Source organism: Dermacentor andersoni, chromosome 11 (genome assembly GCF_023375885.2).
Source record: "Dermacentor andersoni chromosome 11, qqDerAnde1_hic_scaffold, whole genome shotgun sequence".
In the NCBI taxonomy this organism is placed as follows: Eukaryota; Metazoa; Arthropoda; class Arachnida; order Ixodida; family Ixodidae; genus Dermacentor; species Dermacentor andersoni.
Window position 1 is genome coordinate 17,159,575 of NC_092824.1, and position 27,670 is coordinate 17,187,244.

At 46.1% G+C, this 27,670-nt stretch overlaps 1 protein-coding gene across 1 annotated transcript; it reads left to right on the forward strand.

The window, feature by feature from the left end:
- LOC126517693 (glucoside xylosyltransferase 1-like) lies at positions 1-27,566 on the forward strand. Its single transcript, XM_050167486.3, has 6 exons — positions 1-587; positions 2,970-3,117; positions 3,943-4,074; positions 8,839-9,031; positions 12,354-12,667; positions 26,344-27,566. The coding sequence occupies exons 1-6, from the start codon at positions 304-306 to the stop codon at positions 26,548-26,550; spliced, it is 1,278 nt and encodes a 425-aa protein (XP_050023443.2). The 5' UTR covers positions 1-303; the 3' UTR covers positions 26,551-27,566.
- Positions 27,567-27,670: the final 104 nt, after the last annotated feature.

The following is a 27,670-nucleotide window of genomic DNA, read 5'->3' on the forward strand; positions in this document are numbered from 1 at the left end:
TGCTCCCAGCCAACAAAATGACACATTTTCGTGCAGGTGTCGCAGATATACGGTTTGTTCGATTCAGAAAAGTGGAACGGCACCACAAACGGAAAGATACAGGTGGTGCCAGTTATGGTATGCCGGGCAGCACCCACTCATTGCAAGGTTCAAGGGTTCATTGGACTGCTGCGGCACGTTGCCTTGCAGCACGTTCATTCGAGCACGAGGGTGAAGGGTGCACCGCTGCACTGTAGATAATCGAAGGCCTGGGTGAAGTGCACTGTTAAGTGGTGCACTCACGAAAAAAGGGTGGTCACCTCAATGACAGTGCGCACAAGCATGGAGGCAATGTCATATCAGCTGGGGAAGCCACAAACCCACCTCGTTGACGCATTGCTATTTCTTTGTTTTCCAGACACCGTACAATCCCCACTACTGCAGGGAAGCTCTGCGATGGCCATACAGAGGACGGTGTATTTGAGCAGCTACCTGCTTGTCATTGCCGCGCTCACAGCCGTGTGCTTGGTGCTACATGACGTCCCCTATCTTTGGAGGCATGCGCCGTATCACTTTCTGAAAGCCGCGAAATCACAGAACACACTAGCGTGAGTTGAGCTTTCGTGCCATGTCCATGATGCAGCGTGCTCCATGTTTTTGGGTAATGCTGGCCCCCAGGTGGCTTTTAATGTTCGCTACCCAATCGTGCGGTAATGTCTAGACCAGCGAAGCGCAATATGCATGCATCTGATCCCGGCCACAGCGGCCGCATTTAGATGGGGCCGAAATGGGAGAACAACCATGTAATTAAATTTAGGTGCACCCAAACAACCCAAATGGGCCGAATTTCAGGACTCCTCCACTACGGCGTGCCTCATTATGAGATCGCGGTTTTGGCGCGTAGAACCCCATATTTGTTTTCAATATGCATGCGCGTGATGCCTCATATAGCTCAGCGGGACCGAGGCTCATCGTTAATCTCGAATGAACAAGCGTACAATTGAAACAGCGCAACAAAACCTGTAACGAGAAAAGGAGGGCATACGGCGCTAACACTGAGCTACTTAATTTCGGCCGTCACGCTTACCTCTTAAGAGAATGTATACGAAACATACGCACAAACAAGCAAAGAGCCTTAGTTTGTCGTGTGTGCGGAACTCACGTTCATGTGCAACAACACATAGGCACTTGATAAACTGTTAGATTCTTGTAAATGATCAAAGCTCCATGATTGTTATTTGTTCTGACTGTTTGTATTGGAGACGTAGCAGTTTATGGTCACTGTACAGTGGACGACGCGTAGGCCGCCGGCGAGAAGACGAAGTTCCTTCACTTCTTGCGAGTGATGGCACAAGTGGCATAGCCCGATTATGGCTTTTGTACAGTTTCGTATAAAATTACTAGAGAACTCTGCCCGGCAAATCTTCCAACTATCATTGAAGGTATGGAAACAAAGCAATCTTGTAAGCAGGGGCTTATTGCTTTATTCGACGTATTGACTGACCTCTCAGTGCACGGCGCTACTAAAGATACGCAGATATACTATAGCCGGCATATTATAGCCAGCGCACAAGTGCAACATCACCGACACTCCGAGAGGGGCGTCGACAGGCGGCATGGTGAACGCAAGCACTGATTCATTCACTGATAGCATAGCGCCTATCCTATCCCGCACGACCGCATTAAGCCGAAGAATTCGGATCTAATAATGGGAATCATGTTAACCTTCTTGCACAAGTCTGGAAAGGTGCTTGCGGCCTTATTTATTATGCTTTATGTACCTCCAGGAAACCGCGTTTTCTTTAACGCATGAAGCCAATAAGCATCTGCACACACGCATGAAATGATCTATTTCAGAGGTTACAAAGCAGTTTGAAGCCACAAGAGGGAAGTTTAAGCAAATACGATTACATGTGCAGCGTCATTAAAATGCTGGGCACACTCGCAGCTTCGCTAGAAACTAGTGCCTGAGTTCATCCTAGCAGTACTTGTAGGAAACTATGGTGGCTTGAACTAGTAGCACATTGAAGAGGGCGCACCGTTTCCATGAAACTCTGCTCTTCAAACGCAGTGCAAATTAGAGACAAATCCTTGGCAAGTTCTTGTCTTAAGCGCAAGTTTTTATTTGTGGTCCGGCTTTATTAATTTATCAGCTGATGCGACAGACTCGTAAGCATCACTACTGCAGACCTCATAGCATGTATGTTTCCAGCACATTTACCACGTGATCAATTTTACCAAGTGTTCATTGTCTTTGTTGTAATTTTGATCTTCTACATCGTTGTAGAAGTATTCGGCCAGTTGTATTAGGTAGACAATGTCTCAGTCATACCAAATGACCAAGACTAGTTTGTCATCTTGTATGACTGCGAGACAAAAATTGAGACCCATAGTGAATATTTTTGCCCAGTGCACGATGTTTGTCGCACATTCTATAAGCTGCCACAAAGACTTCAAAGCATTCGCCTGCTTTTCATACAGGTACCTAATGTTCCTGACCAAAATATAAAAACCATACCAGTTCTAAATACTATGACAGCTCCGCTGAACTGATTGCAATTCATTTGCCAGATTCTTCAATAAGTTTACATGTCAATAAATGAACATTAGCACTCTTGGTATTACTTAAAACAAGCGAAGACATTTCAATTCTTGTGTTTGACATATTAAATGCCTACAAAAGTTCTGTCAGAACTCTTTCATTTTCGTTCACGTGTTTGCGAAACGAAAATGAAATTATGGGTTTAACCTCCACAAAGCAACTCGCAAGCTGCCACCTCTTGGCTATACCACCACCCTGAAGCACTCTTGCTGGAGCATTATCGCCGTGTCCATAAATTCTGCTTCAAGATAAAACTTACGGTGCCCCTATGATTCAGTTTGTGACTATTTAGCTTATGTCATATTAGCTGTGCTCGCAAATTCTTGAGCAAGAAGTTACTACCCCAAGGAGTATGTGTCGCTGATTTTGTTGCTGCTGCAATGCACAGAGATCGTGTCAAGTTGGTTGTGGTGACGTGCGACAGCGTGCTCAACTTGACTCTAGCCAACATCAAGTCAGCTGTCGCTTTCACGGCAATGCCATTGGAGCTGCTGCTTTTCACCGACGAGAAGAACAGAGAGGCTTTGCAACAGATGGTAAGTCCCTTTATCTTTTGTCACTCTCAGATTGCATCACACTCAGAAAAGTGCATTGTCAACCAACTTAAAATCCAAATCAAAATCACAATTTTCATAGGAAATTGAGATGACCGGTAAAACCGCTGAATTCGCGTCGACGGGATCTAGCTGTCTTTGGCGATATAGATCTCTAAATTATTTCAATTCTTACATGCTGCAACGACTCACTGACCGGCTAGGTGGGGCATCATTACAGGAAGAATAGTGTTATCCGAATGTATGACACAAGAAAGAACGCATAGAGACGGCTTGTTGCTCAAAGTAAATTGTGTTTTTTTACAGGCTAGAACATTGATCTGATTATGATGCACACCATAGTGTGAGGACTTCGGCTCCATTTTGACGGCATTGCCTTTTGTACCTTGTGTCTAAATGTAACATAGTTTAAATACCTTCTTGAAACCCTTGAAAACCACTGAATTTGGAAAAACACATTCAAGGGTCCTTAAGACTCCTTGAACTGCGGTCCCTTATTTTTGCATAGAATTGCGTAGACTCGAGGGGAATAGAGTGTGGCATAGAATTGAGCGCAATAATCAGGGGGTGATGTTACCTCAAGCCGCGTCCGTGCGGCTTTTTTCCCTCCTCCACCTCCATTTACTACTCCTCTACGTGTGTTTGTGTAAATTGAAATCAATAAAATCAATTCACAAATTATACCACCCCAGACCTGCTCTCGCTAATGTTCCAGTTAGAATCTAATGCAAGAAGCCTTCATTCTTCTTTAGTTTTGCTTGAATACAAATTGTGTTGTTTCTTTGCCGCATTACTCCGTCTCACCAGATCTCACTGTGGCCTGAGAGCGTGCTGAAGCGTGTTCATTACAAAGTGTCAGCAGTGAAGTTTCCCGAGCCTGATTCCAAAAGGTGGCGTGGCCTCTTCCAACCTTGTTCATCTCAGCGCCTATTTCTTCCTGTGAGTGAGGGGCCAATCTACCCTGTTTGTTGCGTGTTTGATTTTATTAGTGCCACAGTCAAGTTCAGTATTATTTTCGCAAGACACTGTCTATAACTGAATCTGGAAGTTGCTCAGTAGAGTATGAATGCCAGATAATTGGTACGAGTCCATGGATGAAAAATAGCGCAAAAATTAACGCAGGCGATGGACGAACACAGGATGAGCACCGACTGGCTAATACTAGGGTTGATAGAGCGCATACACAAATATACATATGAAAAAGAAGGGGGAGGTTTGCTATCATGCACTTTATCCGTGCATGGCGTGAAGTGATAAAAAGTAGACAATAATGATGAAAGCTGATTAGTAACGGAGATAGATAATTTTTTTTTGTGAGTTATGGCAATGGAAAGAGCACTGGACGCAGGCATCAGCTTTACGCATCGTCGCAAATACTTCAAATATCTTACGTGCTGTTTGGTTACTATAATAGCGAAAAACCCGTGTTCCTTGAAAGATCAGATGGCAGCCACAGGTTGCACAGTGCATAGCCAGATTACTCCCACTTTTTGTCTTCAAATTATTACCGCGCTCTCGCCGGCGGTCGTTTTGGCAGCGGCCAGATTGTACTGTATATGATCGGCCAAACGATGTCGGCATTTCGTACACTGTCTAACTCTGCAAGCACCTGTTGGCGGTATTCCAAGTATTTACATTTTTGCTGAGAGATAGCTTACTTTTTGGGGAGCCAGAAAACACAACGCGCACTTGCGCACGTCCCGCAACATTCCTAACACAATGGGAAACACTGCATATAAGTTGGTACCACCACCTTGTATTTGACCACGGCTTGCCGAACATGTTTGTGGGTTCGTTTCACGAGATTCGAGTGATTTGTCGAAAAGGGTAAAAGGAGTTCCTTCAAGCATTGCGCATAGGTCCAGCATGCATGGCTTCGGCTGACGTGCAGCTCTAAGTCTAGAAAGCGTATGCCATCGGCGGCTAGCTCTCGGCTAGAGGTGAGGCCTGGGAAATAGGAATAGAACCACCTGGAAATTTGTTCAACGTGGTTAGGACCTTCCTCAGGCTGAGCGCGGTACACCGTCATGAAATCGTCTAAACATTTGAAGATCCTGACCCACCCTATAGGCTCGAGTTTCATTGAAGGATTCATCGAAATGGGCCAGAATTGGATTGCTCAATATGGATGCGATGCGCGATCCAATGCACACACCTTTCATGTATTTCATTTGTGTATTTCCTCGCGCATAGCTCCCATCTTCAGCGATCTTATTCTGGCCCATAATTAACACTATCAGTAGGCAGTCAGCGCTCATCCTGTCTTCCTGCGTGGTCCGTATTTATTTTTGCGCTGCTTTTCCACCCAAGAATCAGAAGAGCACAGCCATATTGTTATCACCACAAGCATTATGGAGCATGAGGATACTTCTCAAAGAATGGTAGCTAAAAATGGCACTTGCTTATCAACCTCATCATCATCGTCAGTCTATTTTATGTCCATTGCAGGGGGAAGGTCTCCCTACAATCTCCAACTACGCCTGTCTTGCGCCTGCCGGTTCAAGCTAGCGCCTGCCAATTTTTTAATTTTATCACCCCACCAAGTTTTGTGCCATCCTCGACTGTGCTTCTCCTGGCACCGATTCTGTAACCCTAATTCTCCATCGGTAATCTAACCTGCGCATTACATGACGAGCCCAGGTCCATTTCTTTCTCTTAAGGTGAATTAGAATATCGGCTATCCCTGTTAGCTCTCTGATCAACACTGCTCACTTCCTGCCTCTTCACGTTAGGCCTGCCATTCTTCGTTTCATCGCTCTTTCCGCGGTCCTTAACTTATTTTTGGGCTTCTTTCTCTTTTTCCAAGTTCCTGCACCATATGTCGGCAGCAGTTTAATGCATTGATTGTACATTTTTTAATGATAATGGTAAGCTTCCAGTAAGGATCTGACAATGTCTGCCGAATGCGCTCCAACCCATTTATATTCTGTAAATTTCCTTCTCACGATCAGGGTCCCCTGCGAGTAATTGGTCTTGGTAAATGTACTCCCTCAGAGACTCTACAGGCTGGCTGGAGATCTTGAACTCTTGTGACCTTGATATTAATCTTCAACCCTTCTCTTACACTGTCTTTGTTAAGGCCCTCAGCAATTTCTTGCAACTCGTACGCAGTGTTGCTGAACAGGACACTGTCATCTACAGCCGAAGGTTGCCTAGATATCCGGTGTTGATCCTCACTCCGAAGCCTTCGGGGTTTAGTCGCTTGAATACTTCTTCCAAGCACCCAGTGCAAAGCATTAGAGAGATTGTTTCTCCTTGTCAGACCCCTTTCTTTATAGGTGTCTTGCAACTTTTCCTGTAGAGAATGAAGGTAGCGGTGGAATCTCTGTTGATACTTTCCAAGATATTTCCATAAGCGTGCTGTACTCCTTGATTACGTTATGCCTCTATGACTGCTGATATCTCTACTGAATCAAATGCCTTCACGTAATATCTCAAAGCCACATAGATAGGCTGATTGTACTATGCGGATTTCTCGATTACCTGATTGCTAACATGGATGTGATCCATTGTAGATTATCTCTTGTGAAACCTGCTTGTTCCCTTGGTTGTTCCCTTTCATTAAAACGACTGGTAGTCCATCTTCTCCTGCCGCTTTTCTCGGTTTCATGTCTTGCAAGGCCTTCGAGCTTCATTGCTTTGTATATGAGGAGCCTCTGTAATCTGTTCAATACTATTTCGAACGGAGGTATCGTGGCTTGTTCGGGTGCTGTACATATCAGTATAGAATTCTCCCGCTGCTTTTACTATATGTTCGAGATCGGTGATTACCCAGCAAATCTTTCAATGCATACCTCTTTGTTTGTCCGATGCCGAGTTTCGTTCTCACTAATTTCAGGCTGCGTCCATTTTTACTCCTTCCTCAGTCTCTCGCACGTTATAATTTTAAATATCCCGTATTTTTTTCCGTGGTAAATAATTTTTACAGTTCTGTTAATTCTATATGATCTCTAAGGTTGGACACTTGCATCCTTTTTCGTTTCTTCATTATGTCCTTTGTTACTTCGGAGAGTGTACCTACTGTTTACCTTGCTGCCTCACCTCCCACTTCAACTGCTGCTTCTAAAGCAAGCATAGTTACGTTTTAATTCATTGCCTCTATGTCATCTTCATCTCTGCGTTCTAACGCTGCCTATTTGTTTGAAAGCGCCAACTTGAATTTGTCTGCTTTTACCCTTAGCGCGTCTATGTTCGCGCGTTTCTTCTTGACGAATTTTACCCCTTCTCTTTTGCAATTGTGGTGAATCCTAGTCCTCACTACCCTGTGATCACTACACTTTACGCTACCTAACAATTTTACATCCTGCACTATGCTGAGTTTAGCAGAAACTATAAAACCATTTTCATCTTTTTTCACCATTAGGACATTTCCACGTGTACTTTTGTTCGAACGCTTCTTAAAGAAGGAGTTCATTATTTGCAGTTTATTTCTTTCCGGAGATTCCACCATCTCTCCCGGAGTGTTCCTAGAATCCACGCCACAGGTGCCAATTCCTTGTTCACCAGCGTGCTTCCCCCGCTTTTGTAATGAAGTCGCCCATGACTACAGTATACTGAGTTTGCCCTTTTCCCATGGATAATTCAAATAAACTGTTCTATTTCTTTATCATCGTGACTGGAGGTTGGAGCATAGGTTTGCGGTAGCTTTTTCTATGCCTCCTATTCAGCTTTACTACGACTACGGCTACCCCTTCATAAATGCTGTAGGATTCGTCAGTGTTACCCGTTATGTCCTTATTAATTAGTAAAATTGCTATATGCTTCTTCTTCTCTGGAAGTCCTCTATAGCAGAGGACGTGAACATTGGTGAGCGCGGTATAAGCCTCACCAGTCCCGATAACCACACTAAGGCCAATGATAAATAAAACAATGCCTGATAGTTCAATGATTCCTGCTAGGCTAGCTTCACTCGCGAAAGTTCGGCTGTTAAACGTTGCAAGGGTAAGTTTCCATTGGCGACCTGTCCGGTTCCAGAGATTCTTGACGCCCTCTGCTGCTTCACAGGTCTGTCCACTGCCTTGGTCAGGAGCTGCGCAGTTGCTGGGGAGTAAAGGCCATTGGGTAATCGAATGAGTCCTTTGGAAGGGAGTGGCAGAATACTGCACCAGGGAGGCCAATTCCTGTTTTGGTGAGGGGGCGTCTTGTTGAAGATTAGTGGGTCTTCTGAATTTGGTTGTACCTGGATAAATATAGCTGTACTTGCTCTCTGCGTTTTTGTCGGTGCCGGGCGCCACTCCAAGCCTGGATACGTACTTTACAGGGGAAGGTGAATTCGAATTCCCCACCTTCATAAAAAACAGCGTTTATTTGAGGTTCTGACTGCGACAACACAGTATCCAAACTAGCTCAGTCATATAGTTCTGTGGGCTGTCGGGCCACCTTATGCCGGAGAATTCCAGGCCAGATATGTGATTTTGCAAGGTTTTTTTTAGAAAAGCTTGCATCACAATCTATGAATTTCAACTCCAGCTTCATCGGATTTGATGAATTTCCTTTGATTTTTGGTCAATAATAAATTTAAACCGTGCAGAAGGTAGAAAAATTCAACTGGAACAGACACATATCACTTCATTCGTCAGATGCCTTACCTAAACTTACGCCTGGTGTCAGATAACGCATGTGCCAGTTATAAACAAATTTCAACGCAGCTGCTAGGAGTGCACCTTTGTTGGTATTATCCTGTACCATGTAAACTGCTCACAGAGCTTGCTGCCGGACGTGGACGCTGTGATCTACGTGGACGCCGATGTCCTTTTCGTAAGCCCAATTGAGAGGCTGTGGCAGCACTTCGCATCCATGAACAGTTCGCACCTGGCGGCCATGGCCCCCGAGGGTGAGGAATATGCCAGTAATTGGTACCGGAACTCCGCCAGGCATCCCTTCTATCAACCTCTTGGTAAGAAATGGCGTATGTACCCAGCCTGGTTTATGATTCGCTAATGCAGTGTGATGCTTACTTAACTCCAGGTAATGGGCGGCCGTACAAGCAGCTACACTCTAATAAAACTGGAAAGCAAAAATACTAACGTACTTGAAGTTATGCAAGTAGATAGCAAGAACCCCATGTAGTCAAAACTAATCCAACGCCCTCCCATACAGAATTCTTTACAATCACCATGCAGTTTCAACGCACCACACCCCTCAATTTCATTTTAAGGAATGGTGTATATAACAGATTACCAATAAGCAAGACACTTCTCGGAGGATAAAGAACGCAGTCTGTGCTGTTCTTTCCTATCTTTGCTGTGAAATAGTGCTTTTTTTAAGGTCTCAATTTTTCTTCGTTATGACCCAGCAGTAAGTCAAATTTTCTATCTGTCTGCTTTGTGACGACCTATCGCTGAATTCCACACCTGTGTAAATTTCTTAATTTCCAGAGAAATGGCTTTGTTATCCACCTGACCAAAGCAACAAGAAAGCTGTCATCTTTGCTCGTTTTTACGAAGATATTACTTGTATACTACGAAACGTATCTGCGTAGTCTCACATGGGAAATAACCACCATAAACAACCTGCGACTCAAGCTATACTCAATGAGAAAAAATTACACTGTCAAATGGCAATGCATTTTTTGAACCGATAGTTGCATTCTGTTTAGTATGTTAACTGAAGCGGGGCTTTCAACTCACTTGTGAAATTGAGCCTGTTATCTATACAGTAGGTTAACCGGAGCTTTAGGTGGTAAAATCCAAATTTCGCAAAATTCAAACAATTCTCACCGTCTTAGTTTCTTAGATATGAAACAAATTTAGATATGGGGCTAAAGCAGCAAATATAGTTATCAGTAAACTCGAAATAAAAACACGGTAGGTAATACATTAGTGAATAAAGGTATTGGACAGGAAGAGCTGCTTGAAGTGATCACACTCGCCTATAGTCACTCACTCACTTGCACTGTCATTTGACGCAAAAGTCTCTGGTGCCACCCCTTCGGCCACTCGTAATGCAGAAAAGAGGTGAGGCGTGCAGACAGGACACAAGAGTAGACAAGGGGACAGCACGAACGCCCACTGTCAAATGAAGGGAGCACTGAGGCGAAAAAAGAAAGAAGACACAAAACTCATCTGCGCAAGCTCTGGAATGGCATCACCACGTGTCAGTCGGGTACGTGCGCCGGTCTACGGGAGAGATAACTGTTAAGGCACCTAAATTCTTCCTTATGGAACGTAATCAAAGGCTGACTCACGCACGCGCTTCCACCATTATATATATGCTATGCCTCTACCATAAGACGCGTATCTTCATTCTAATGCCGGTACAATATCGTCCATTCATCTACCTCGGGTGGGCAGTTACAATCTTGGCAATGTAGGGAAAGATTAGAAGGCGATCCACCGGTTAACGACCTTTTATGTTCGATTAGCCTCTCATTGATACACCGCCCAGTTTGCCCTGCGTAGAACTGGCCACAGCTAAAGGGAATTTTATAAACCACACTCATACGACAATCAGTAAAATTGTTGTTCTTATTGTGCTTCACTCGACAAATCTCTGTTCTTTTTTTTGCCTTTTACTTGCTCCTTTTTGCTCTGCACGGCAGCGCATATCTTACCTAGCTTATTGGGAGCAGTGAAAGCCACATTAACGTCATATCTACTTGCAACTTTAAGCCTGTGTGATACTGAATAAATGTACGGAATAGCCACTACTCTATTTTTGCTAGTTCTGCTTTCTCTAATCAAGTCCATTCGCCTCGAAACCGACTTCTTTAGGCGTTCAGTCAGAGTTGCCACTCCTACGCTAGGATAACCTGCTTCTAATAGGTGCCCTATCTTCGCATTAAAACTGCTCCCTACTCCCATTAAATGCTCCGTTCAGCTGATAGTCGGCTTTGCATAACTGAAGAAAAGAGCGCTACAAAGACGCGGACTAAAAGAGGAACATGTACGACGGACAAGGCGCTAGTCGGCGTTCGTGTTGTCCACTTCTCTACTCTTGTGTCCTGTCTGCACGCCTCACCTCTTTTTGCATAAAGAATCCTTACCAGCTAGCTCGCGTTTCCGTCGTTCTAACTGCTCCTGCAGCTTTTCATAACTCGTAAAGAATTAGTCCGCTGCGTCATGAAGCCTACTTGCTTCATCGCTCGCAATGATAGACGTTACCAGTCCATGGTATCAACTTGAACTGCAAATATATTTCTTCAAAAGGAAACAACATGCTTGCATTTCAAAGAGACTTATTCTTGGGCACACCCATAATATATGCAATACAGTCTAATAAGAGAACACGTGTGCGAGAGCTGCTCTACTTGTACAGTGCAGTTGCTTCCAGGCTTGTTCAAGCTCTTTGAAGTATGGTTCATGTTTATTGTGCACTTCTTTCTTTTTATCTTTTACGAGAATAAAGGAGTGCTTATTGTATGTTTCAGTTTTTTAAAATTTGATAAAATACAGCAACTTCATTGCAGCATCGAATTTCCCCTTTCATATGCCGGCTGCAGTGGCTTGCTCAGCGACTATGGCTCTCTGTTGCTGATCATAAACCTGCGAACTTTGTTCCCAACATTTTAGCCTGAGCACAATGCAAAAATGGTCTACTTAAGATGCAGATGAACGTAAAAGACTAGTAGATGACCGAAATAAATTGAGCAGCCATGGGTTGTTTTGCGCCAGGTCCGTCATCGCTGTGTAAGCACAGCTTAAACATGACGAAATGCAGAACTGAAATGGGTACGCTTAGGTACCCACCAATCACCAGCAAAAAATGAAACTGAAAACATGCAGCCACTTAGCCTGGTGATATTGAAAAGTTCTTTGGGGCAGGGAAGCACTTGAAAAATGCACGAGTCATTTTGTGAAGTCAGCGACGTCACGTCAGCAACGTTGGTGATGGAATCACATTGCTATATTCAAAAGGAAGTTTTGATCTTAGTTTGCACGGCTTGTAATCAGTCTTTGAAATGCATTGTAGTGCAAATATACAAGGAAGGTGGTGGTCATTGACCAATTAAAAACCTAGTTTATATTTTAATAAATATTTGATCCATCTCCAACAGATTAAACGTACATATTCTTAAACCTGAATCACAATTACTTTTTACTTATTTTGTGATCCCCACCCTTTCTTCTTACACGTTTTCTAACCAGACGAGTGTTTGTATCTCTTGATCAGTTGGAGTTATAAGTCTAATCTGATAGAGTGGACCTTCCTTTTTATTAATTTTGCAATCGGCATTTCATGCTTTCTTTTGCCAACTTTCCCGTTCCTGCCAAACGCAGGTGTCAACTCAGGCGTGATGCTAATGAATCTTACCCGCATGCGGAAGTTTGGCTGGGAGGAGCACATGAGGCCACTGCTGGAGATCTATGGCGAGAACATGCCCTGGGGTGACCAGGATCTCCTGAACATCTTCTTTGGCACCCACCCTGAACTCTTGTTGGTGTTTTCGTGCCGGTGGAACTACCGGACCGACCATTGCATGCACGGAACATACTGCACTGAGGGACCACCGGCTGTTGTGCACGGGTCACGCAACGTCTTCGCTCAGTACTCGCAGCCGGCTTTCTGGGAACTTCACCAGGCCATGGGGGAGGTGAGATTAGCAGGAATAGTTGGCAAGATTTAATCAGTGTCTAGGTTTCGTTCGTAGCATTACTATTTTAATGGAATGCTAGGACTTAGTTTCAAACAGCAACATTGTTGTGACATCTGGTGACGCTGTGTTAAGTCACACAGTTAGTCCGTTTAGTGCATTTTGCGGTTGTGTGTCTGAACTGCTAGCATAAAAGCTGCTGCAGTAAATGAAACCGCTAAATTGTAGAGTTGTCTTCTGTTATTGTTGCTAGGACCAGAGGAATTGATCTCATTTCGTTGCTCTCCAAGACAGGTGAGATAGCAGTAAGGGCCACGAAATTGGGGCCATCATTCGAATCAGACCAGCGCTTGATGACCACTGAAGTTCAAATTATCCGGCAAGCAGGTGCTGATTTCCGAATCCATAGAAAAAGGGATCAGTGCAAAGGAGTAGATGCTTACCAGCCGGGACCTTCGATAGGGATGGAATTAATCAAAAATTTTAAATGGTGCAATTCTATTGACACATGTACTTATCTTTATCGAACGACCACGTTTCGCCGCCTAAATAATGTTATCGCACAGCGCGGGACGCGCTTCATGTATCCGAAGTTTCTGGAATGTTATCGATGCTTCTATCCGCTGTCTGTTGTCGCCGAACCTTGCGTTATCTTATTTCATCGCCTGACGAGAATGGTGTAGAACTGTGTGGAAATCACGCGGGTCCCAACGATTAGTCTGGAACATTCGACGACTGCTGTATAAAAGCCGACGCGCTTGACCCGCTGATAAGATTTTCGACAATCGCCGACTGTGTTCGCCGCTCTCGTTGTGCTTTAAGTGTAGCCTGTATTGTGGGCACAGGTTCGCCCAATAAAAGCTAGTTTTGCCTTTCACAGAATTGCTACTGTGTTCTTTGACGTCACGGCACGTGACATCTGGTGGAGGTGCTTCGCGTTCATGTACCGGACGCCCCCACAAAGCCGTGACCCAAGCCCGCGCGCAGAAGACAACACCAACGTCGCCAAGAACCAGCGAGGTAGCCTCAGGCTGCAAGGACTGCCCCCGGAGCACGGACTTTTGCCTGAGACGACCAGGAATATCGCCACGAAGTCCACCCCAATGGCAGCCGCAGCGTCCCCTGTCGTGCTCCAGCAGCCCAGGGAGCCTCCGACCTTCCGCCGTTCAACGTTCGAGGACCCGGAAAGCTGGCTTGAGACGTATGAGAGAGTCCCTGCATTTAACAACTGGAACAGCGACGAAAAAGTGCGACATGTCTTTTTCGCATTGGAACATGCGGCCAGGACGTGGTTCGAGAACCGAGCAGCCACCTTAACAACCTGGGAACTGTTCCGAAGCGGCTTCCTGCAGACTTTCGCTACCGTCGTGCGCCGAGAACGAGCGCAAGCGCAATTAAAAACCCGGGTGCAGCTACCTAATGAAACCACCGCGATCTTCACGGGGAAATGGGCCGTGTATTCCGCCACGCCGACCCTGAAATGCCGAGGAGAAGAAAGTCCGCCTACTCATGCGTGGTGTGAAGGAGGAACTTTTTGCCGGAATGGTACGAAGCCCACCGAAGACCGTCGACGAGTGTCTTCGCGAGGCCACCAGCATGGAGAAGACACTCGAGATGCAAAACCGGCAATTCGACCGCCGCACGAACTCGACAAACTACGCCGGTGTTCAGTCACTGGCCACCGACGACCTACGCTCGACTATCCGAGCGGTCATGCGGGAGAAGCTACAGAAGCTGTTCCCATCTTCACAGCCTCAAGTGGCTTCGATTGCCGACGCCGTACGTGAGCAGCTCCAACAACAACTCGGAGTAGCCCCCGACTCGCCGCAGCCTCAGCCGCAAGCGATGACCTACGCCGCCTACGCCGCTACGCCAGTGGCTACCACTGGTGAGAAGCGGGTCCTGTCTACCGACGATGCCCATATCGGGAGATGGGACTGCGAGGTTTCGTCGTCAACGTCCCGCGCCCGCAGCTAGGTGAACGCCCTCGCCTTATCGCCGACTACCTCGCCGCTACTCAGTGGAGCTCTCGACGACCGTCGAGTTCGCCATCACCAGGCCGCCACCTGTCGCCGCAGCACCGACCATAGACTGGCCCAGCCCGGGGCCGGTCAGCGAACCCATATCCGGAAAACTGCAGCCAAAGATGGAGGTGCGGTTGCTGTTCGTCGAACTGACGTAGATCCTCCGCCGCCGACGAAGACACCGAAGAAAGTACCTCGACGACATAACGACACGCCGCCGTCCCGACGAAGTCTGGAAGCAAAGAATACGACGACGAAAGACGACCTCACGAGGCGACGTTCCAGCTTTAGTTGAACCCGACGCGGCCGTGATCCGACGCCAAGACCTAACTGCAACGCCAGACAAAGAACCACCGACCTCGATGTGCTTCTCGACGGCCACGTAGTTATCGCCTTAGTGGACACAGGGGCCGATTACTCCGTCATGAGTGGACACATCGCCGCCCAGTTGAAGAAAGTTAAAACTGCATGGGAAGGCCCACAATTTCGAGCCACTGGAGGACACCTCATTACGCCGACTGGAATCTGCACGGCAAGAATAACCGTTCATGACCGGACTTACCCTGCTACCTTCGTTATCCTCCAGCAGTGTTCACGAGATGTCATTCTCGGCATGGACTTCCTGAACCAACACGGCGCTATCAGAGACCTGAATTCAAAATTAATAACGCTATCGGAAGATCAAGCGATACCGCCGCAGAACTCTCGTAGTTACCACGCCTTGAGTGTTCTCGAAGATCAAGTGAGCATCCCGCCTCCCTCGACCATTGGTATTTCGATCAGCACCGAAATACCCGCTCACGTAGAAGGCGTAATCGAAGGCGACCAACGTCTACTACTCGACCGTGGAATTTGCGTCGCTAGAGGAATCGCTCGACTGCACGGAGGAAACACGAAAGTATTGCTGACAAACTTCAGCCAGGAGATCAAGCACATCAAGAAGGGCACGACGATCGCATACATCAAGGAAGTTCTGGAAACAAGCAATTCGTTTGTCCTCTCGGATTCTGTCGCATGTAGCCCGACGACCGTAGTTCCCGAACCAGACTTGGGCATATATCCAAGTCTCCCCATGATTAAGCAACAACAGCTGAGAAGGTTACTTCGACGATACAAAGAGTGCTTTTCGATGTCATCAAGGATTCGACAAACGCCAGTCGCAAAGCATCGCATAATAACCGAAGAGTGTGCTCGACCACTCCGCCAGAGCCCTTATCGAGTTTCTACGCGAGAACGTGAGGCGATAAGGCGCCAAGTCGACGAAATGCTGCGCGACATCATCCAGCCGTCCAAAAGCTCGTTGGCATCTCCTGTAGTCTTGGTGAAGAAAAAGGACGGAACCCTAAGTTTCTGCGTCGATTATCGTCGTCTGAACAAGATCACGAAGAAGGACGTATACCCCCTCCCACAAATAGACGTCGCAATGGATCGGCTCCGCAACGCTAAATACTTCTCATCGATGGACCTCAAGTCTGGCTACTGGAAAATAGAAGTCGACGAAAGGGATCGCGAAAAGACGGCCTTCATCACCCTTGACGGCCTCTACGAGTTCAAGGCTAAGCTATTCGGACTGTGCTCGGCGCCTGCGACGTTCCAGCGCGTGATGGACACGCTTTTAGCCGGCTCGAAGTGGCAAACTTGTCTCGTTTACTTGAATGACGTCGTCGTCTTCGCGGGAAATTTCGACGATCACCTCAGGCGGCCTGCGACAGTACTAGAGCCATCCAGTCATCAGGTCTTACTCTGAAGCCGGAAAAATGCCGCTTCGCTTAGGATCAGCTTCTGTTCCTAGGCCACGTAATCAGCAAATCAGGTGTCCGTCCAGACCCGCAAAAGACAGCTGCCATCGCACAGTTCCCACAACCTATCGACAAGGCAGTGCGTAGATTCCTTGGCACGTGTGCCTACTACAGGCGCTCTGTCAAGGACTTCTCACGCATCGCTGAGCCGTTGACACGTCAAACTAAATGTGATGTTGAGTTCAAGTGGGAAACGCCGCAGGCCGACGCATTTGAAAAAACTCAAACGACGCATGCGGTCGCCGCCGGTACTTGCGCACTTCGACGAGTACGCCGGTACAGAAATTCATACTGACGCCAGTACCCCAGGCCTCGGTGCCGTTCTAGTCCAGAGGAGAAACGGAGTTTAACAGGTGATAGCTTACACTAGCCGGTCGCTGTCAAAAGCGGAAGGCAACTATTCTGCGACGTAAAAGCATTGCCTCGCCATCGTTTGTTCAACAGCTAAATTTCGCCCTTATCTTTATGGCAGGCCATTCAAAGTCGTCAGCGACCATCACGCGTTGTGTTGGCTAGCGAATATAAAGGATGCTTCAGGACGACTGGCGCAGTGGAGCCTAAGACTACAAGAATACGACATTACTGTAACCTACAAGTCCGGACGAAAACACTCCGATGCCGATTGCCTATCACGCGCCCCCATTGACCCACCGCTGCAAGATGACGAAAATGACGTCGGCTTCCTTGGTATGATAAGCGCGGAAGACTTCGCTGAACAGCAACGGGCAGACCCGGAGTTAAAGACCTCGTCGAATATTTGGAAGGGCACACCGACATTGTCCCCATGGCATTTAAGGGCGCATTATCTTCCTTTATGCTTCAAAACAATCTACTCGTGAAGAAGAACTTCTCACCAGTCCGCGCCAACTACCTTGTTGTTGTTCCGTCGGCGGTGCGTCCGGATGTACTGCGCACCCTACATGGCGATGCAACCGCCGGGCACCTCGGTTTCTAACGGACGCTGTCGAGGATACAAGAAAGGTATTACTGGCCGCGCCTAACTGCCGACGTCGCCCGTTACGTGAAGACATGCTGAGACTGTCAGCGATGCAAGACACCACCCACAAGGCCAGCCGGATTACTACAGCCAATCAAGCCTCCTTGCCGACCTTGTCAGCAGATCGGGATTGACGTGTTGGGACCGTTTCCGACGTCATCGTCCGGAAATAAGTGGATCATCATGGCGACGGACTACCTCACCCGCTTCGCTGAAACTAAACCTCCGCCGAAAGGCTGCGCAGCCGAAGTGGCAACATTTTTCGTCGAAAGCATTCTGCTGCGACATGGCGCCCCAGAAGTCCTCATCACCGACAGAGGAACGGCCTTTACAGCGGAGCTCACCCAAGCCATTCTTTAGAACAGTCAGACAAGGCACAGGAGGACAACTGCCTACCACCCACAGACGAATGGTCTTAGTGAGCGCCTGAATAAAACCCTCGCCGACATGCTAGCAATATAGGTCGACGTCGAACACAAGACCTGGCATGCCGTCCTGCTGTACGTAACCTTCGTTTACAACACGCAGGCAAGAAACAACGCAGATCACGCCGTTTAAACTGGTTTTCGGCAGGAACCCGACCGCGACGCTCGACGCCATGCTGCCGCAAGTCACTGAGGAGGAGAATCTTCACGTTGCTACCTATCTCCAGCGTGCCGAAGAAGCCCGAGAGCTCGCCCGCCTGCGAATCAAGAACCAGCAGCGTACCGACTGCCGACAATACAACCTCCTACGACGCTTCGTCGAGTACCATCCCGGTCACCATGTTTGGGCTTGGACGGACGCCAATACGTCGACGATGACTCAGTGAGAAACTCTCGCGACCTTATTTGGTACCCTACAAGATCATCCGACGTGTTGGCGAACTGGACTGAGGTCGTACCAGATGGCATTTCGCCCTCACGCGGCGCCGGGCACCATCTGAAGTGGTGCACCTAGGGTGCGATCTTGTACGCGTTCCAAAATAGAACGGAGGCGGTTCGTTCCACCGAGCCAAATACGATTCGTCAATTTGAACCGTGCCGAACGCCATGACGTCAATTGTGACGTGATATCTGTTGTCAATCATTCCGTGTCGTCTGCTATCGGACGAACGGAACGGAACATACCGCCTATTTCGTGACGTAAAGAACGAACCGCCTCCGTTCTATTTTGGAACGCGTACAAGATCGCACCCCTAGTGCGCCTGAAGCCCTTTTACGCACGCTGACGAACTTCCTGATTTTGTTGTTTTCTTTGCTATGAATGCTTTCTTTATTACTTTCGTTTCTTTGCAGCATAGGGTCGATGCGTTTTAAGAGGGGGGTATTGACACGTGTACTTATCTTTATCGGGTGACCAGGTTTCGCCGCCTAACAAATGTTACCGCACAGCGCGGGACGCGCCTGCATGTATCCGAAGTTTCTGGAAAGTTATCGATGCTTCTATCCGCTGTCTGTTGTCGCCGAACCTTGTGTTATGTTATTTCATCGCCTGACGCGAATGGTATAGAACTCTGTGGAAGGCATGCGGGTCCCAACGATTAGTCTGGAACATTCGACGACTGCTGTATAAAAGCCGACGCGCTTGACCCGCTGATCAAACTTTCGACGATCGCCGACTGTGTTCCCCGCTTTCGTTGTGCTTTAAGTGCAGCCTGGTCTGTGGGCACAGGTTCGCCCAATAAAAGCTAGATTTGCCTTTCACATTATTGCTACTGTGTTCTTTGACGTCACGACCACGTGACACTATAATGAAACATATAATTAGGCTAAGCAAGCAACACTGATGCAATCTCGAGTCATTGCCGATAGACAGTTTAGAGATCAGCAAGATTTCAATTCAAGATATTGTTGCTGTATCTGTAGATATAATTTGGCCAGGCATAATGTTAAACATGGCTCAAATAGACCAACCTGCCAGGAAATACTACACCCTAACTTGAGCTGTTTTTCTAGTGTCCTTGATACATAACACATCATAGTTCATTTCCGTATTGAAATAATTTTATTTTCCAACAACTGCTTTGCGAGGATGACTAGGAAAAACGCTGCACATAGCAGCAAGAGGGAAATCTGGCACCTCATAAACAGGGCAGCTTCGTAGCGGGTAAACAAAAGCAGACTTTATACACAATGGATAAACTTCATACTAAAAGAGAGAACCACCACGGTCAGAATTAAGAACAAAGTTGTGGAAACAATCGGCAGAGTTGTAAGAAAAAATGGGTATAAGGGCAAAGTGATGAAACAACGAAAAAGGACATGTATTTATTGCAAAGCAAATTCTATCACACAAATATATCGCGTAGCCTTCTTGAGGCCGAGCGTTGCCGTAACTCGCGTAGGCGACGTAATAACGATTTGAGAGAGTTGTGTATTTAAGGGAGATTCAAATTCTAGTTTCATCTTATCCTGAGCCAGCATATTGACACGGCTACTTGTTTACCTTGTTCGAGTGAGTGCTTTTCACCGTCTCTACTCTGTTGTATATATAGGAGTCAAGGCTGTGGAGGCTAGAGAGGCTTCTTCTAATTGATGCGTTTGCTATTGGGTATAGTTCGGTTATTTTTGACTGCAATTGTGCGCGACCGTTTTTATATAGGCTCAGTACTGAAGGAAACTCATTTTAAATCTTGGAAACATACGCACTGTGGTATACTGCTTGTTACGTGTTGCATTAGATTGTTTTTATTAGCGTTCTTCTTTTTGGGTTTTTTAAATTGCAACCCGTCAGGAGGAGTCTCATGCGCATGCTCGCGCGAGCGAACGCTGCTGGTGCGCAGCGAACCATGGATGGCACGTCAAGCGAACCATAGGCGGAACGCGCGAAGGGATAACTTTACTTGACTGAAATTTTTGCGTAGCTTCTGCAGCGTTGACTGCTATGTATGGAACGAGTATAACAAATGTTATTCAGCGTGGGACGCGCACACATATATTGGAAATTTCTGGAATGTTATCGAAGTTCTGTTGTCATCGATGCTTGTGTAATGCGGTTGCAAGTTGGACACGAATTGTGTAGAACTTTCCGGAAGGCACGTGGGCATCACCGTTTACTCTGGAAATTTCTATGACTGATGTGTAAACTCATGTGTACAACGAGTATAGTTATACGTTAGTCGCATCAGTATTCTCGAAGCTTAATGCATGAGCACGGTTCTGCAAGGCTTCGATGTTACTGATGATATAAGTTTGTTCGGGATCCCAGATGGCAGACGCGTATTCTAGTTTAGGACGGATTAATGTTGGGTATGCTAGTTTTTTAACATGCATTGGGGCTTCTATTAAGTAGTCCGAGAGTATCATTTGAAGAGGCAAGGGTAAGATTAATATGATTATTCCACGATAAGTTTGACTGAAGATTGATGCCAAGGTACTTGTAAGTAGTTGCGAGTTCCACAGGGTTGTTATCAAGGGAATAGGTGGTTAGAATTCGAGGCCTATTAGTGAAAGACATGAGTTATGTTTTGGAAATATTTAATGGCATTAACCAATTAGAACACCATGCACTTATTGCGTCCAGGTCAGTTTCTAGTAGGTGGCTATCAGTGTTACTTGTTACACATCGGTAAACTACACAATCGTCTGCAAATAGTCTGATTTTAGATGACACGCAACTGGGTAAATCATTAATATAAATTAGAAAGAGTAAAGGACCAAGTTCGCTGCCTTGTGGAACTCCAGACGTAACATCAGCATAACATGAGTTGGAATTGTTAACTGATGTAAACTGAATTCTAGATGAGAGAAAATCGGTGATCCATGCAATTATAGTAGGGTGAATGTTAAGCTGTGAAAGTTTAAGTAACAAACTATGGTGTGGAACACGGTCAAATGCCCTAGAAAAATTTAAAAGTATTGCGTCAACTTGGAACCTGGCGTCTATTAGTGCGTGTATGTCGTTAATAAATCCGGCAAGCTGTGTGTCGCATGAGTAGCCCTTGCGAAAACCGTGCTGATGCTTAAAAATAATGTTATGGTCTTCAAGGAAGTTGATGACTTGACTGTGTATGATTTGTTCGAGTAATTTACAAATAGTGCTGGTTAAGGAGATGGGACGAGAATTAAGGGGAGAAGCACGATCACCTGATTTGAAAATGGGTATTATTTTAGCAATGCGCCAGTCATTAGGAATACCACCAGTTGACAGTGACTGGGAAAATAGAGCTGTTAACATAGGACAAATACTATGTGATGTATTCTTTAAAATTTTATTGTTAAAACCTAGATGGTCGGCACTAGATGACATTTTACGATTAGTTAGTAGAGATAAAACACCAGCCTCACTGATGTCTAGCTCATGCATTGTGATTCCCACTAATGTCTTTAAAGTTGGCAATGAGTTAACGTCTTCATGAGTGAAAATTGTTACAAACTTATCATTAAGAAGTTGAGCGCAATCTGAATCGAGGATGGGAACACCAAAAGAATCAGTAAGAATGATGTCAGTGGCAATTGCAGGGTTCACTACACGCCAAAAGTGACGAGTATTATTTTTTAGCATGGATGGTAAATCATGAGAAAAAAAGTTATTGCGAGTGGATTTTAGCAATGCCTTATAAGCCTCTTCACACGCTTTGTGTTTATCATGGGCACTCGCTAGACCAGTCAGCTTCGCCTGCCTGCAAAGTCTTTTCTTTTTGTTATTAAGCCGCCGAAGCTTGTTTGTAAACCATGGAGAACTGCTTTTGCAGGAAATGGATAACACAGGAATGTAGGTGTCAATGAGTGAACTGAGGGTGGCCTTAAAGAGGACCCAGTTCTGTTCAATGAAACGTGAATGAAAATCATGCAGAAATTGACCTGAAAATGTTGTTAATTCATTGTTAATTGCGTGGAAATTGGCTTTACCGTAACACCCTATTTTCTTTTTGGTAATTATTCTTTTGCTCAAGCAAAAGTTAATGCATCCCGTTATGACATCATGGTCAGCGATGCCTGCTTCATGAGTTAGGTCGGATAATATATCAGGATTATTAGTTAAAACTAAGTCTAGTATATTGGCATAAGTTTCAGTGGATCGTGTTGGTTGACTAATAAGTTGGGTTAATGAAAAGTCAAGACAAGTGCTGAGAACGGTATGTGCGGCCGCATCCGTGGCCGATACGGAGAGCGCCTACCAATCTATATTTGGAAAATTGAAATCGCCAAATATGATAATCGCCGACCTCGGAAAATGCGAGCACACCTCGCTCAGCACTCGATATACTCTTCGGAAAACGCGCCAGACATGTCGGGTGGACGGTAAAAAACGCCAATTATCACACCAAATGCAGCACCCTTCAAGGAAATCCATATACATTCCAGAAAAGAATCTATAATGATGGGTGTGGCGATGAATTCTTCCTTTATCGCGATGAGCACACCACCCCCTCTACGCTGTGGCCTATCACATCGAAAAAATTTGAAAGTGGATTCACTCGTAAAGATGTTATCGTGTATGGGGTTGTTAAGCCAGGTCTCGGTAAGTAACACTAAAGAAGCCTGGAATGAATCGATGAGCGACGAGAGTGCAATACCATTAGCGATAACACTTCTAGCGTTGGTGTATAAAAAGAGAAATTTGTTATCAGTGCTACAGTGCAATTTTACGGGTGAGCCAGTAGATGAAACTGAGCTTAATGAAACAAAGGAGGAGGAACATCATTGATCCTTGCGCAGAGAAACAAGAGCAGCCTGGCCTTCATTGGTGTTCCACTCGTAAACGTCATTGTTCAAGTGCAGTTTGTTGAAAACCAGACGCACCCGATCTCCGTCTTTCTTCATAGCTCGGGAGAACTGGAGAAATTTCCGTCGCTTTTCCCGAACTGCTTCCGAGTAATCTCGCGAGATGCTCAAGTTAGTGCTCTTCAACTTATGGCCGCGGCTCAGAACCAGTTCAACTTCCTTCTCATTGAAAAATTTGGCTATGATAGGCCGTTTCTTCTCAGATGAAAAGCGGCCCACACGATGTGCTCTCGAAATTGATGTCACGGTAAGCCCAAGTTTTTCGGTACAGAAATTACTTACGAGTCGTTTTGACTCTTCCCAAGTATCAGACTTCGCCGAATCTGTTAAGCCATAAAAGGGAACGTTAGACCGCCTAAAGCGATTTTCGAGGTCGTAAATTTTTTTCATGTACGCCTACGAGACCGTTTTCACTGCTCGTGATGGACTGAGCACATGGGGCCGCTGCGACTTCCTGCTCTAGATCAAGGACACGCTTTGTCAGTTTTTCTAAATCATTCTTTAACTCAACGTGCACTTGAAGCACCTTGTTCACAGATTCTTGAAGCGCAGAATTACTAGCTTCAACACGCAAGATAGAGCCAGCCACAAGGTCTAGCTTTTCCTCTTGAGCCTTGGTCATGGGTCCAGGGTTTAGCTCGACATCACCATCCAGAACAAGCAGGCACAACAGATACGATGCACAAGCGCGAACACTTTTCAAAACATGGGGTGGCCACGACACCGCTAAAAGACAGACATCATCGTCACGATAGGAATAAGCGTCATAGTAGCTAACCTGTATAAACATCAGCGGTGAGCGCAGGATCGCAGTGGCGGTGTCGTGGCCCAGGGCGGCGTTGCAATGCGCGCACTTTTGTACTGCCCGCTCAGCTGACTCAGCCCCATGTTGCCAGACAGAAAAATCTGCGGCGTCCAGAAGTGGCGGAGCATCCAGGAGAGGTGAAGTGGCCAAAAACGGCATTGATAGGCCGCAGTCCGTTGACGAAAGTGCGCCGGGCCAGGGGGAGCTTGTATCGTTGTGCCATTCACGCATGGGTGTCATCGGGACCAGCTGCATCGAAGAAACAGACCACGGCCGGCCCAGGAAAATCAGCAACAAGACCTGTATAAACATCAGCGGTGAGCGTAGGATCGCAGTGGCGGTGCCGTGACCCAAAAATCTTTGGCGTTTAAAAGGTTTCGAAAATCTTTGGCATTTAAAATCCATCTGTCTCGCAGTGACAGCTCTGAAAACCGCACGATGATTCCGGGTACTTTGCTTATCTCGAATTTAACCTTTGTACCGCCTCGACGTCACTCGCGTTCAGCTCTGAGAAACTCACCAATTTTGTGATTCATTTTGCTTTGTTACGAGGTTTTCGTTATCAGTTACCGGTGTTCCATGCACATCAACATTCAACATACTGCTGTGCCTATGGAGCTTGTTTACTGAGTCTTTGAGCTGCAGAATGTCATTGAACTTTCTGTTGTGCCATGTAAGGTCATTCACTGAGACTCTCAGTTCTTGAATGTCGCTTGAGGTTCGTTCTCGAGATTAGAGCCATTTTTCCAGCTGGTTACTTCCTTATCCTCGAAAACTTGACTCGGTATTTCATCGCATTTTCGACACATTAGCTGAACTGACCGTTTCAGCTCTACCTTTTCCGGCCAGCTAACACGCATATCTAGTTTGCGTGGTATTTCTCCCAAAAAGACAAAGATTTCGGAAACCAGCATAGATTGTTGCCTTACCTTTTGCGTTTTGCATGGCAAACATAGCCATGCCTTGCGCCCGCTTTCCCTTTTGCTTTTATGTGTTGCTTCAATGCAGCCCCAACAATCACCGAGATGATAGCCGTACCTATATTGCGAGTATTTCATGAATCGTCCATCTGCGGTGAAGGAGTCGTTGGAGAAACGGCGCTGCCTCTACATAGCACCACCAGGCGTATACATATTGCAAACAGCCCTAAACTCCGAAGCACTTGACAGCAAAAATAACGCTTACCAAGCAACAGGACGGCAATGGTGGCGACGGCGGCAGAAATGTGGGGCAAAATAACTTTTTAGGAATGGACTTGAGTTTTCCGACTTGCAAATAGCGGAATAAGTATGTAAAGGGCCTTCCTCCTGCCACCGCCGTCGCCACCCACGTGATCTGGATGAACCGGATCAGCACATCCAGCTGAATATAATTCGTGTCATCAGTTCAGGCAAGAAACCTCGAACACGGTACAGTATTTTCTGTGTTCAATCGGGAAGGAAAAAAGTTCAAAAGAACATTTATTCATGCAAAGTTTTACCAAGTACCAGTAACCCGCGCTTGAGAGTGTGATGCTGTCAGCTAATCGGAGACAACCACAAACCTAGAGAGTGGAATTATGATGCAATGGGATGTCCTTCTGCCGCCGCTCTCGCGACCTGCGTGAGCTAGATCAGCTTCAGTGCACGAGCGCGACCAGCACAGCCAAGACAAATAGAGTTCGTGAGGTCAGTGCAGGCACGAAACTTGAAGAGGGTGTAGCACATTCTGTGTTGAGACGGCCTACAAAGAATGGAATAAAGACGCAAGGGTGCGTCCTTCTGCCACCACCTTCACGAACCGTGTGAGCTGGACCAGCTTGACTGCACGAACGCAACCAGCACACCCAAGATGAATATAGTTCATGACGTCTCGGTAGGCACGAAACCTTGAAGACGGTACAGCACTTTCCGTGTTGATTGGGGCTGCAAAGCATGCGATAAGGATGTGAGGGGCAACCTTCAGGCACCGCCGTCACCCCCCGTGTCTGCTATACAAATAACTTTTTGCTTGCCTTATCTATCGATCTTTTGGCTTGCCTTGTCTCTCGATCTGTTGGAAGGCTTTCTGACTCGAGATTGCAGGTTTATTTAACTAAGCATATACTTGAGCCATCTTCGAATTTGCCCTCTTTTGATATTGCTGCTGCCTTGACAAAGAAGAAAACCGGCTGCATTGAAAAGATAACCCAAACATACTTTGGTTATATTTTCCAAGATGTCTGTGAGAAGCTCTGGTCTGTGCACGTGACAGCAAGAGTGTGCTTTTTGTATTTTGATTGCAAGTTTTCGATATAAGAACAAAATTTCGCTCCGAATGACACTTCATTTTATCAAGGCTTCACTGCGTTTGTCTTCATTTCAGTACGAGCTTGGCGAAAGCCTCGGGGACACCTTCATCGAGGTTTTCAAGGATCGACTTAGCAAGAGTCGCAATACTAGCTGCGGGCACGAGTTCCTCAAGCATGTGGTTCACTGGGAGAAGACGGCACGCGCCATCGACAATGCTACCAACAAGACCCAACAGAATAGAGCACAGGGTCTGGAGAAGAATCTGAGTAGAGCAATGTAACAATTCATATTATTTTATTACAGTACTTCATCGCTTGTCACGCCTATGTTCTCACCGAGATCAGTTATACTTGAATATGCCATGAGAAAAGAATAGTATTTAGTGAAATGAAGTCTTGCGTTATAACGGCTTCTCATATTTCAAACTTCTTATAGTATAGAGAAGGACCCCTTTGTAGCTTTCCACCTGGCTGCAAGTAAGATAAGGGAAATGTGAGAAACAGGAAAATTATTGAGCAAGCATACTGCTAAAATCACGCGAACATGCTGCTAAAGAATAAAAGACGGAGACTGTGCATGGCTAACCCTCCGAAGAATTTGCAGTCAAAGACTGATTATAGGGCCTCAATAGGGACTCTAGAACTCGGAAATATTGGATTTGGCAATGAATGAGCGGCTTATTTCAATTGCGGCCGAATGAGCTATGTTGACTGTGTCGTATTCTAGCATCGTCACTCTCCGGGATGCTTTATATTGCGTAAGATGTCATTTGACTAGCGCTAGCAATAACTTTCCTGGTACAGTGCCAATCATGATGTCTTATCATCGTTTTAGAATCGCTGTCACCCGTAAACCTGTACGGTGCAGCGAAACTTGTAGCATCCTCGAAAGTAGTCGTCCAAGAGTATGGGCCCAACCATTCCAATGTGTTGAAGCACGCTCACATACGCTTGCCTGAGACCTTCTAAGTCCGTATTTCGACGATTGGTATGCTGTCTCTACAGATACACGAAGATACAGACAATGCCGTAACCTTAACTTCATACTGTGGCAGCATAACCGAAATCGAGCGAGTTCCGATAGCCTGCAGGTTTTTTTTTTTTTTTTGTTATTGCGTGGCGCAGTTCCCACAAGCGTAAAATATAGTAGTGCGTTCTCTCATCTGTGTACAATCCTCCATTCCAAAACTTTGTTCAAAAAATCGTGTCCGTTGCGAGCCTGTTTTTTTCTTCGGCCATAGTGTTCACATATTTTCTGTATGATGGCATTAAAAGGCATTGCCTAGCGAAAACTCCAGCTGTCAGTGTCGATGTCACAAGTTTCTCTTTAGTGCACTACCATACAGTGGCTCCCAATTTATTTATTATTGTGTAGAATTAAAGGTGCGCTCATTTTTATCA